This window comes from Oxyura jamaicensis, chromosome 1 (genome assembly GCF_011077185.1).
Source record: "Oxyura jamaicensis isolate SHBP4307 breed ruddy duck chromosome 1, BPBGC_Ojam_1.0, whole genome shotgun sequence".
NCBI classification, from domain to species: Eukaryota; Metazoa; Chordata; class Aves; order Anseriformes; family Anatidae; genus Oxyura; species Oxyura jamaicensis.
In genome coordinates this window covers 79,229,086-79,241,955 of record NC_048893.1, presented here as the reverse complement: position 1 = coordinate 79,241,955, position 12,870 = coordinate 79,229,086, and the positions used below count along the sequence as shown (strand labels likewise).

Here is a 12,870-nt window from a genome sequence, read left to right as displayed (position 1 = left end):
AAGGGATTACAGGTATCTAATTAAAGAGAGCTAGGCAATGGGATCTCGTGAGGGATTTGGACATGGTTTAGTGGTTGATTTTGGTGGTAGGGGCATGGTAGGACCAGATGATCTTGGAGGTCTTTTCCAGCCTTAATGATTTTATGATTCTATGATTTGGCTAGCAATCCCAGTGTCTACCAGGCTGCATGGAAGAGGTAGGATGCTGAAATTCTTACTGCAGAGGAGCCAAATTCCTCCAACACTTGGATAAAATGTGAGAGCAGTGCAGTCTGCTGGGATCTGACAAAGAGCTATCACATGCCCTTCTATAACATGGCTAATAACATTGGCCAGAGCTGCCTGCTGATGACAGAATCACAGAATATCCTGCATTGGAAGAGATCATCAGATCCAATCCACACAGGACCACTCTAAAATAAAACCATATGTCTGAGAGCTCTGTCCAAATGCTTCTTGAGCTCTGACAGGATTGCTGCCATTACCACTTCCCTGGGGAGCCTGTACCCGTGCCCAAGCACCTTCTTGGTGCAGAACCTTCCCCTAACCCCCAGCCTGACCCTCCCCTGTCCCAGATCCATGTCCCAGCTCCATTCCCTTGGGTCCTGTCGCTGTCCCCAGAGAGCAGAGCTCAGCGCCTGCCACTCTGCTCCCCTCATGAGGAAGCTGCAGGCTGCCATGAGGCCTCCCCACAGTCTCCTCTTCTCAAGTCTGAACAAACCAGGGGACTTTAGCAGCTCCTCATACGTCTTGCCCTCTAGACCCTTAACCATCTTCATGGTCCTCCTTTGGACACCAAGTGGTTTATGTCCTTCTTGCATTATGGTGCTGAAAACTGCACACAGTGCTCAAGTGCTCGAGACATCAGCGCAGAGTACAGCAGGACAGTCACTTCCCTCAAGCAGCTAGCAATGCTGTCCTTGATGCACCTGTGGATATGGTTGGCTCTTTTGGCTGCCAGGGCACACTGCTGGTTCATATTGAACTTGCTGTTGGGCAAAACCCCAGATCCCTTTCCACAGGGCTGCTCTCCAGCCTCCCGTCCCCCAGTCAGTCCATATAGCCAGGGTTGCCCTGTCCCAGGTGTGGAATCTGGCACCTGCTCTTGTTAAACCCATGTTTGCTGTGACCAATGACTGCATTGTCTTTCAAGATTTTTTCAGTAGCTCCCAGAATAACCTTCTTCATAATTGTACCAGGCACTGAGGTGTGACTCTCAGGCCTGTTGTTACCAGTCTTCCTTCTTGCCCTTTTTGAAAGTTGGCACAACCTTTGTCAGCTTCCAGTTGACTGGGATCTCTCTTCTCCAGATTCTCCAGAAAAAACAATTGAGGGAGCTCTCATGATGACATCAGTCAGAGTGCCCTGAGTGCCAGTGTCAAAACACCCTTTTCTTTACCGTCCATATCAGGTGATCCTGGGGACACCTTCAGATGCTGCAGTTCTGCTTTGTGGCACTCAGGTGTCCAACCATGTTCAGGAGTCTCCTCGTGAGATAGATGATAACACCATCAGATGGGGAAAGGCACCTCTTGTTCCTCTCCAGGTGTCTGCATTATCTACTTCTGCCACACTAAGGCACTGAAGTCATTGAAAGGACTGCAAGTAAACAGCACTCCAGATGGCAGCCACCAGCATGGGACCCACTGCGGACACAGGGTGAAGGGCCTCTCCCTTCTGTGGTTGAATCCCAGCAGGCGTGGTGCTGCTGGCTGGGATTGATATGTAGGGCAAAGTATTCCTTGCTGACTCACACCAGCCTGCAGCACCGCGGCTTGTGTATTTTAAACCCTGCCTCCAGTTCATAATTATTTATTTCACATTTTAGGACCAGGAAGGAACTCCAGCACACCACGCTGGTCTTTGTACAATGAGTGCAGCCTCTGCCATTTCTGAGCTGAAGGGTTGCTGTCAGAATTCAGTGTGCCCCACAGCTTATCAAACCTCTTCAGCAGGCACCTCGTCAGACTCTGCTGGCCCATCACGGGACTCACCTCAGCAAAGCCTAGCGCAGAAGTTGTGCTGTGAAATAATACCGGTTGGAGGTATTTTGTTCAAACCCTTCTGGAAGCACAGCTGCTTCTGAAGTTAGATCATGCTTCTCAGGATATGTTGACTGCTTACAGAAACCCTGCCTCTATATGGAATATATTACATGAGGACTTTTCACGTACTTCTATCCAAAAAGTATGCAGCAGTAGTTTCAAAGCATGCTGTTGTACATATACCCAAGGTATCGACTTCAACGTTAGGTATTACTGACATCAGCTCCTAACTCTGGGCCAGACATGCAGCCTATCCTACCATATCTCTAGCCCCATATCAAATGTTCTACAAAGAAAATGCCTTCCTACCACTTTCCTAACTTTCCTGGCACTGCTGCTCCCTAGAGCTCAATTCCTTGTCTCTGTCACTAACCAAAGCAGCCTTTTAGGTAGCGCTACAGATTTAGCATCTCCACACATCCTTGAAGGAGGTTTTTGTAACACCCTAATCAGTATTCTTGGACAAGTGCTTAGACTTCACCTCAGGGAAGAAAAAAGACAAAAAAGAAAGAAAGAAAGAAGGAAAGAAAGAAACAACAACAACAAAACACAGACACATATACACGTATGTGTACACACTGGCAGACCACAAGAGGGGGTATGTGCCTGCCCTGGGACATCTCAGTTGCAAGCCCTACACTGTGCAAAGGGCACTGAAGTGCAGAAGCTATTAGGACAGCATAACATTTCTGAATTTGGAAAATATACTTTCAATTATGGCCAAACTTTCAAGTGAGATTAAGGAAAAAACGTTTAAACTGTGTTTTAGTAAGCTTGACCGGAGGTCAATTATATGTTGTTCAAGAAAGCATTTGAATGACAAGTTATGATACTGGTGGGCACAAAGGCAGAGCTGCTCCTGGACAGGGGAAAGCATTCAAAAAAAGCCAATACAGCTCTGCAGTCACCCAGATCTGCTCTGGAATTTCAAAGCAGATCCATGCAATTCCTTATGCTAGCATTTTATGGTTGCTGATCTCCTTCTCTTTTGACCTACTGGCCTGAGTGCCAACATCAAAACACCCTTTTCTTCACTGTCCATATCAGATAATCCTGGGGACACCTTCGGATGCTGCAGTTCTGCTTTGCAGCTTGTTCTACATGCAGCTCTGGCCCTCACCTCCCCTCCAACCCCCCTTACCCCCTACGCACACACACACACACACACCCTTCAGACACTGGTCTCCCCTGGCCAGGGGAGGTCACCACAGGCAGCCAACCCAGGAGTCAGCATGCTCTTGCTGACAGATGCCAGGCGTGATTTCTTTGCAGACAGCACTTCTCCAGTTCTAGCCAGGTTCCATTTGATGTTTGCCTTCATCCCCCCTGCCCAAACTGGAGTTTAGCTGGTCTCATGAAGAAGGTAGCCGACAGCAGGGATTACCAGAAGACCTACGAAGAGGGGAATCAGCAGCAGGTGGCAGCACATCGTCACAGGTGAGACTGAGCTTGCACTCCAGGTGCTAACAACCCAGCCAGGCTTGTGCACCAGGCTAGGAGCGCCAGGAAGCACCACACCCCGTTACATCTCTAGAGCACAGGGCTCTCAGCACAAAGGCTGCAAGATACAGGCAACAACTGCCTTCAGTGAATGCCTCTTCAAACTGCTTCAAAGATTTTAAAAATCCTGTCTCCTAAGAAAGCCAGCCGCTTCCACCCTGTCACGTAGTACTGCTGCCATCTTATGACACCTAGGAAAGAAAAGACAAGGAAAGGCAGGCTATTGCAAGTTACCTGGCTAGCCTGCCCCAGACACAAGCGATGCCAGCAGTTCACCTTAGACTCCCAGCAGTGGCAGCTGGACAAACATAGCTCTGCTCTCAAGTCGCTACAGACAGGCTGCTGATTGATCTTCCCAAGCTCAGAAGCAGCTTAACTGAGTATTTTTCAGCAGCCCGAGTCTCGATGTGGACACACAGCTATAGTTAATGGCAGTCAAAAAAATAAAACTATCAAACTAGAAGTGTATGGACTGTTAATAACAACTGTGTTTTGCAATGTGTTTTTCCTGACTATCAGAGACTATGTCTGAAGCAGCCTGCATCCAGCAGAAGCTAGATTAGAAGAAAACACTGGCAACAGAAAGTGCAGGAAAAGATGGAAGATTCAACCAGTCTGGTAACAGGCAAAGTAATTTCACCAATAACTTACTGCCATAGCCAACTTTTCTACCCTGCAGACCCATGGGGAGGGAAAGACTGTTCCTGGTGAAGGCCATTGAGAAAGGGAGAGGATTTGCACAGAACACGTCAAGGTGTTGCACTGTAGCAGGCCCTGCTGTGAGGAAGGACATGGGGACCAGGAAGATCTCCAGAGGGGTCAAAGCTCTCTTCCTCATGAACTGTTTTCCAGTTATCTACACTTCAGTGTAGATAATTATCTACACTTCTCTACCCCACAAGCAGGATTATATCCCAGCACCTCCCACAGATATACTTTACCTGAAACTCCTCTTACTGTGAAGAAATAACTCCAGTCTATTCACCCCTTCTCACTGCAAGTATCTGCTGTAAAGTTAGTCAAACTTCACCATGGTAAATGGATTGGACCCTTCACCCTCTCACTGCCAGAACCTACCCAGCCATATATCCACCATATTCGCTGAAAAGGGATAACGGCTTTGCTCTTAGATCTAAAGAAACAGAGAGGTGTTTTTTCTAGGCCACCACAGATTCTATTATAGTTGACGAATTGAACCAATGTTTGCAGGTGCTATTCATACATCCGACTCAAAAGGTTAAGACTTCTCACCTTTACCCAGGCCACGTGACTTCCACGATACTTCCACGATACAACACAACCAGATGTAGTACTTTGTTGTCTGGCAATCACTGAGCAAGTGTGGCTGTGCAAGAACAGATGGCTGTGAGCAGCCTTGACCAGACCAGAGACAGAAGAATGTCAGGGCCCTGAGCATGTATTTGGTATCTTCTGGGGACCTGGCTGCCTGGGCTCAGGTCAGCAAGGCCCTGCTCCTCCTATGCCTGCAAACTGTATCTAAGCTAGGGCTCTCACCTTTGATCCCTGCCTGACCTACAGTGCAGCCATACCCAGGCCTGGCCGTGTACCCTGCTGATCTGAATCCTCACCCTGACCTACTCCAATCTTCCTGTTTAGGTACCAAAGGACTATTCCTTTGTTGGTGAGGCCACTGCCCCCGCCTGCATCGCTGTGACTCACCTCCCAGCTTGCTCTCCTTTCAGAGCAACCTGCCCTCACTGCTCCCTCACAAAGGGCCCACTGAGTTCATCTCCGCAGTCAGCAGAGACTGCTTCACGTTCGCAAGCATTGCAAGAATGAATTTGGACAAGTATCTTTAGGGTGCAAAGCCTGTAATGTCTGAAATGCTAACTGGCAGGGCAACAAAGTTTTCTCACTTTCTAGTTTTATCCATATTCTCATCAAGCATATCTCCCTCCCTCCCTCTCCCCCACCCCCAGTCAAGCCTGTTTTCAGTGTTGTTTTTTGACCCCCACCATTTGGAACAGCCACAGGTCACTGTTACGTCCTTCTTCCAGGCACCTACTTTGCCCTGACAGAGACTGAACTTTGTTCCCTCCTAGAGTTGTTCCTGTCCAGTCTGTAGGCCATAATGCACTTGCAGGAGAACAAGTAGGCTAGTGGCATCTTGCTGGAGACAAAGATCTTCAATCTGCAGGGCTTCCAAAACAACAATTTGACAACTTAGAAGACTCATGACATTCTTTTCCCCAACATTACTTGTTTAATTGCCATTTCACCAGTACATTTTATGCTTTATATACATGTATCTTTAATCTTTGCTTCTTTAGCTTTTCAAATACATAATATATTATCTTCAGAATACTAACTAAGACAACACAGAAGAGGCTCCTAGTTAGTTTTTAATTGGTGCTATGAACTTCCTCAGTTCGGGGAACTGACGTGTAGTTGAAATGACAGGACCTGACAATGTAAGAGAGGAAAAAAAAAAACGCCAACCAGCAGGGTCCATGGCTTAGCTAGCAGACTATGGCCACCCACAAATTGTGAGGAGACAGAGAGCTTAAGTACAATGAGACTGCAGGAGCAACTTTGAAGGTAGGGGGAAGCAGGGGGAACACCAAGAGAGCCAGGGGATCAGGATTAAATGACTACTTAAGATACATCCAAGAGCAGTCTGGTCCCCACTTCCACAAGTGGAACTGCAGCAGCTTTAGAGCTATTTTCAAAAAAGTTTTGCTTCCCGGAGTGATGGTTTAGGTGAAACTTAGTCCCCAAAATGCCCTCATTGTAGCAAGAAGACAGAACAGACGACAGAGCTTAGCAAGTGCAAGGTACATACAACTTACTACTCTTTTAAAATCCTCATGAGGAAATCTTAGTCCCAAAGGGCAAAATATACTTGCACGGGTGTGCTAGCAGAGAATATCCCAGTTTCAAAAGAGTTGCTGCTGGCTGAATGATGAAAATGGGAAGTCATCATCTAGGGAAGTACCAAAATGCTAGGGTTCTAGTAAGTAGGTACTATAAAATGGTCATTGAAACCATCTTCCTGACTAGTGTTTTGGCTTATCAGCTAGCACGGAAGGGCTTGTGAAGTTTCTAGCCATCCCCCCGGCTTTGCCCAGGGTTATCAGCAGACTTACAACCCAGATGACATCCACAGCTGCTGAAGTTGGAATAGAGTCCACATCAAAGGGCCTTCAGGAACTCTCCCAAAAGGAACAGGAGAGAGTAAGGGCCTTCTACCTCTAATTCCCTAAACCACACAGGAAGTAGAGGATTTTCAGGACACGTTAAAAAAAATAAAAAATAATAAGCTTCCAAGTTACAGGAACCAGCTCACATCCCTAGAAAGTTATTCCTAGAATAAAAGCCACGAGGAACCCAGGTGGGATAATTTGGCCGTCACAGTTCTCAAGACTGAGCCTACTATACATTTCTTGCCCAAATGATATGTGACAGCTGAAAAGGGGAGAGTGACTGTCCCTTCCCTGAAGAATAACCCACTGTCTCACCACAGCTCTTACTGTGGCATGGATACACAATACTTGTAACACAGTGCAGAGTCACAACAAGTACTGCTGGACAGATACAAATCCAGGGCTCAGGATAGCGATGCAGGAACATGAAACGCTGAACGGTGGGATTACCTGGATGTCATCTAGTGCAAGTAACTACCAAATTATAAAGACAGGCTCTTTTTTCTTTTTTTTAAAGCTATTTCCAGTTAAACAGCTCAATGACGATGAGGCCTTTGCATGAAGGAATAGGGGAAAAGGAAGGAGTGAGAGAACTTTTTCCAGTGAACCTACAAGCCAAACAAGGAGTCTCATAATGGGGTGCCCAGCTGCAGTTACAGCATAGTGGCAGCAAATCTACTCAAGGACTTGAACGACTCCTCCCCTAAGAGCACAGGAACATCCAGCACTATAAAGAATTGCACCAAAGAAAGGAATAGTAGTGCATGCATGGGGAGGTTCATTCCTCACCACAGACATAATTAATCTAACAGGATTTTGTGTTGAGATTTAGGAGAAAAATGACTTATCTCCTCACAGATTCCATTTACAAGCTCTAGCCAAATGCTGCAGCCCTCAGCACTGTAGGCCAAGATGCAGTGACTTGAGCTGCTATTGAAAGTAACTGCAGAAAGCAACAGGGAAAAAAAAAAAAAAAAAAGGACAAAGAACCCAGAGGCACCTACCCAGCCTCCTCCTGTACCCACCTTCCTCAGGATTCTTGCTTTCCCTGTATGGAAAGATGGGGAAGAAGAGCTAGGATGTAGCATGCAACAGCCAAGTGGGTAGAAGAAATGAGGCTCCCCCTCCTCCTTGCCCACCTTGTGAGGAGTCAGTATGTTCTCTTTAGGTTCAGTAGTTTCAATATGGGGTCAAAAATAGTAAGTTTTGACTGAAGTGAAGACCTGGCTTAAAAAAGAAGGATTGTCCTGACTTGTTTCTGATTGAAGACTAGAGAGGTTTGTGCCCCCGGTGTTTCCATCTGGTGCCTCTAGAGCCTCTTGGTCATCAGTTTGTTCCATTCCACTGCTTTGACCATTCAGAACTGGACCCAGTTGGACTGCTGAGGAGCCTGATTAGGAACAGCACTGAAAGAAAGAAAGGACAATCAAAGGAGCAGCTCTAATAAGACTTCTTAACTCAGTGTGCTTCCAGCACCCATGAGGAAGCCACCCTTCCTGTGTGGAGGTCCCTTTACCAGAGTTTACCTGGATGCAGTGCTGAAGTCTCCCCAGAGGTCTGCGGTAGCTGATGCTGGTGCCTTGGATGCAGACACAGGAGCATCTAAGTCTAACAGAATATCTAAGACAGAAAAGAAGAAAAATCTGTCAAGGCAGTCAAGGGAAAACAAACAACAACAAAAACATAGGCATTTAAACTGTCACCTACATACACTACCAGGTGCAATGGCATCCAGCTCTCCCTCCAGAAGAAGGAAGCCAGAATTTTTAAGGACTGAGTTTGCTGTAACAGCAGCCCCTTTTACAAAATGTACACTGAGCCTCCAGCTCCTGCTGCAGGGGCATGTCATCAAGAACCATTGGGTCTTCAGCTTAGTGCATCAGTTAGCAGATTTGCAACATATTATCCCTTCCCAGTGGATTTAGGAATCAGATTCAGCCCAAGCACAGCAACCATAGTAGATATTAAACAGGCTTCTCCTGATCAGTACAGATCACGCAGGGCAGCCCAGTCCTACTCAGGAGGTTACAGTTTCTTCTCAGTGAGGTCTGTACATAGCCCTACTAATGTCTGAATTCACAGGAGTATCATCAGCATTCATGTTGCGGTCACACACTCAGTACAGCATCTAGAAGACTGCAGCAACCTCTTTGCTACAGCCCAACTCCACTACACTTTGCACCTTCTGGTCTTCATACTAAAGCTATCTCCCTCCCCGTTCAACTCCCCTCAAGAAGTGCTTTTCCCGCACCTTTCAAAAACCACAGGACTATCTCTTTCCCTATCGAAAGTAAATGACTGAGCACTAGTTTTCTGAACACCCTATACAGCTCTGTCAGTGCCCCTAAAGCACGCACAAGTTCAGAAGAATTCAAGTGTTTAAATTCGATACCCAACCAACCAGGTCATTTTGACCAATTCATTTGGTTTCTCTTCTTGCAAGGAGAGCAGCTACAGTGCTATTCTCCCTTGCATGGCTATCAAGCTGCTATTATTAAACAAACACGGATATCCTCAGGTCAAAGGGAGCAAAGCCCTCAGGGTATGTCACGTTTCACAGGGCTTTTAACTGCACTCTTGACACTAGTTCCTGGAAGCTGGCGTGTGTTCTATCTCTGCACCTACTAGTGTCCAACAGACTATTTGTTCTATGCTAATGTTTACCTGCACTGCTCGCATTACTGGATTTCAGCACGGGTGGTGGTGTGACTTGGTTGGCAATGGCCGTGGAAGAAGGAGGAGGGATGGGAGGGACTGCAATTTTGCCTCCTGGTGGAGGTGGAAGCAGGCTTAGGCCCCCTGATCCAGACACACGAGGCTTGGCTACTCCTCCTTTCTTTGTCGTCATGTTCTGCATAAAGAGAGAGGACAAGTGAGGAACAGTCTCCACTGGCATACCCAGAGAATGAAGCTGAATCAACTTCGCTCCTTACCCCAATGTTCAGTTTGATGGTCTGCCCTTCCTTGAACCCTAAATCTAATTTGGGACGTGTGTCAGCTTCCTGAGACTCCCTGGAGATCTCAGTCTCCTGCTTCACCCACCTAAAAAGAAGAGAGGTAAACACAAGACACTGTGGCAAATGGGAGCAGAGCTTCAGAAAAATGCATGGTTCCTTTCCCCACTCTGCCAAAGAACTGTCATGCCTTGTCAAGCTAGCTACCTCACCACCCCCAGTGTGGTATGGCAAAAAGCTCAGAATACCACAAACCCAAGAGACTGTCTAACACTGCACCTGTAGTGTCATCGAACTGAAGACTAACAGATCAGACCCTGCAGGAACCTCAGCTTGCAGTACACTCAGAGCACAGCTTCATGATCATCCTGAGGAAACCTGCTCTAAGAGAACATGCACCACCACCCAACTCATTCCAGGGGCTAGAGGAAAAGCAGCAGTCCAGAAAAGAACAACTCACTTGAAGTGATCCTGCAAAGATACGTTGAAGTCAAAGGCATCACCACGGTCCGTGAAACCAATGCCTATAAAAGCACTTCGTCCTAGCAAGGAGATGGAAGGAGTCATTGTAGGTGCCTTGCAAATTGGCCCCTGTGTCCATTCACTCCAAAATCCTCCTGCTTCTCCTAAACCACTCTGTGCTACCTCCCTCTGACACATCTGCAGCTGAACACAAGCAGCTCACAGAAGTTCATTGCTCCTAGCCTACAAGATGCACTTTCCTCACCATGTAGCACTCACAGAAACTGAATGCTCCTCCATGTACTCTGTGCAATACAGAGAACCCTCCTTGGTTAATCTTGCCTTCCTACCCCTCCAAACACCCTACCCAGACTTTTCAGCACTCCCCCCACCATCTTAATCCACCAGACACGCATGCACCTCCATCAGGTATGTCTGATGAACGCAGACATACATCAGCTCCATCTACCTCCTCCACCCCTGGCACTCGGCATACACATGACCCCTCAACGTACCAGTCCCATCCTGAATCCGAATCACAAAGTAACGGCTAGAATCTGTCACCGTCTCCACTGCAATGCCAGGATATTGGTCTATGGGAGCCTGAGCAAACAGCTCCCCTGGAAACAAAGAAGCAGGTATTGAGGAGAACAAGCTTTTTCTAACGCATGTCCAGGGCTACCACACAGAGCTTTGAGCAGGCTTAGAGGCACAGATTCATAACCAGCAACCACAGTTACAGTCTTGCCAAACCACACCACTTCCCTTACCTGAAACCTTATCTTCTAGTTTTATATACGCAGTTTTGCCTTTGGAGGTGACACGAAGTCGCCCTGTCCAGTCCGGATGGTCCAGTTTCCAGTCAGATGCCCTGAAAAGAAAAGCAAGTGTTCACTGACCATACTTCAACCTTTCCACTTCTGCCCATCCAGCTAAAGCCTCTGCTCCCAAACCTTCAACGCACGCAGCTGCCTTATTCCCCTTCTCTTCTCCAACAATATACAAGGTCTCAGCTCCTCTGTTGCTGCCAGTCTACATGCACAGCTCTGAGCAGCCTACCCTTCTGCTGCATAAAAGTAAATAGGTAGTATCCAGAGAACATCAACTCTATATTTTCCTTTATAATATTGCAGAAGAGAGGAGACTGAAACCCAAGAACTCACTTGGAACTGTAAACACAAAAAGCAACTCTTCATCATCAGGAAAATTCATTAATTTTCTGAAACATACCAAAAAGTCACTCCATTATTTTATCCTACGGTTGTAAAACAGTATCGAGTACTTCTGCATCTAGAGGCAGCTAGTTTATACGAGGTAAAACATTGTACATGCAACCACCTTGACTGCCCCATCAGACTGTTGCAAAATGAAAGAAAATAAAAAATAATAATAAAACAGAAAAAAACATCAACCTCCAGGAGTCTGCAATCGGAAATAAGCATCTGTGGCCAGGTACAGCATCCACACCAGCAACACATCACCAAGCCAAGTACCAGCAAGACCCACTAGAGCTTCAGAGTACAAACCAATTTCTCCAGCAAGCCTGCAGGAGCATCTCACAGCAACATTCCACTGGTTTTGGCTAAAGACAGGGAAGGTATTCCTAACTCCTAGGCCTGAAACATTTTCATAAGAATCACGATGAAGCTCTTTTGCCTTCCTCCCAGCTACTGCAACAGCCAACAGACCAAATCCAATGTTTGGTTATAGCAGATTGGACTCCTGCCCGACACTGGGAACCTGGCAAATTGAGAGCAGAAGTGGGCTCTGCCTGGAAAAAGCATTGCAAGTCACTTACATGCTCTCACGTCCTGCATATGACTAGCGAGGCAATCCCCTGTCCTTCACAGTATGGGAGGGAATACTTCTGGTCTAAGGCACAGACAACATACAAACGACTATTCACATTTATTAGAAACATCCACTTTGTCAGCTGTGGCTGAAGCCAGCGGAGGCAGAGGTGTCTCAGGAAGCACACCTGACCTGCCTAAAGCCAGAGCACAGCTCAGCAGGCACCACAAGCACCTGCACCCCAAGCCTCCGCTTATCCGCGCGGAATTGACCGTGCCAGCTGGCTCATGTGAAAGCCGACCACCGACCCCCGGCCAGGCCGCCGCCGCCTCCTCCTCCTCCCCGCCCCGCTGAAGCGGGCGGCCCCGAGGCCAGGCGGCAGGGGCTCGGCCGCCCCAGGCGGAGCGGAGGCCGCGCACAGCCCCACAGCAAACAGGGGCCCCCGGCCCGGCCCCGGCACCTGTATCCGCGGTTGGAGGTGCGCGGCGGGATGCGGTACACGTTGACATCGGGCTTCACGCAGAGGACGGACTCGTACTCCAGCTCGGCCGCCGCCATCTCGGACGCGAACCCCGGCACCCCGGCGAGGAGCGAAGGGTGGGAGCCTAGGAGCAAGGGGCACTTCCGACCGCCATCTTTGATGAGGGCAGGCCCCGCCTGGGGGCGCCGCCGCTCCTACGCTGGGACCATGCCGCGGCGACGGCGCCGAGGAAGGCATCTTGCTGCGCCCGGCGGCCATCTTGGAACCGGCCCTGACAAAGCAAGCGTCGCCGGCGCCATCTTGGCTCCTGGCAGCCCGCTTCCCCCTCCGGCTCACGGGGCGGCCATGTTTGGTGCGGGCCGACGAAGCCGTGCCGGGCGCCATCCTGTGTGCCAGCTCCCGTTGGGCCGCCGGGGCGCCGGCGCTGGCCTCGGTGCTGGCTTCGGTACCGAGGCGCCGAGGGGGATACCAAG

The 12,870-nt window shown here is 48.4% G+C and overlaps 1 protein-coding gene across 1 annotated transcript; it reads right to left on the bottom strand.

The window, feature by feature from the left end:
• Window positions 1-5,746: 5,746 nt before the first annotated feature.
• On the bottom strand, window positions 5,747-12,583 carry NECAP1 (NECAP endocytosis associated 1). The gene is made up of 8 exons (XM_035313131.1): window positions 12,377-12,583; window positions 10,896-10,996; window positions 10,641-10,745; window positions 10,124-10,205; window positions 9,643-9,751; window positions 9,374-9,560; window positions 8,236-8,329; window positions 5,747-8,115 (listed from the first exon to the last, which is right to left on the bottom strand). The coding sequence occupies exons 1-8, from the start codon at window positions 12,472-12,474 to the stop codon at window positions 8,067-8,069; spliced, it is 825 nt and encodes a 274-aa protein (XP_035169022.1). The 5' UTR covers window positions 12,475-12,583; the 3' UTR covers window positions 5,747-8,066.
• Window positions 12,584-12,870: the final 287 nt, after the last annotated feature.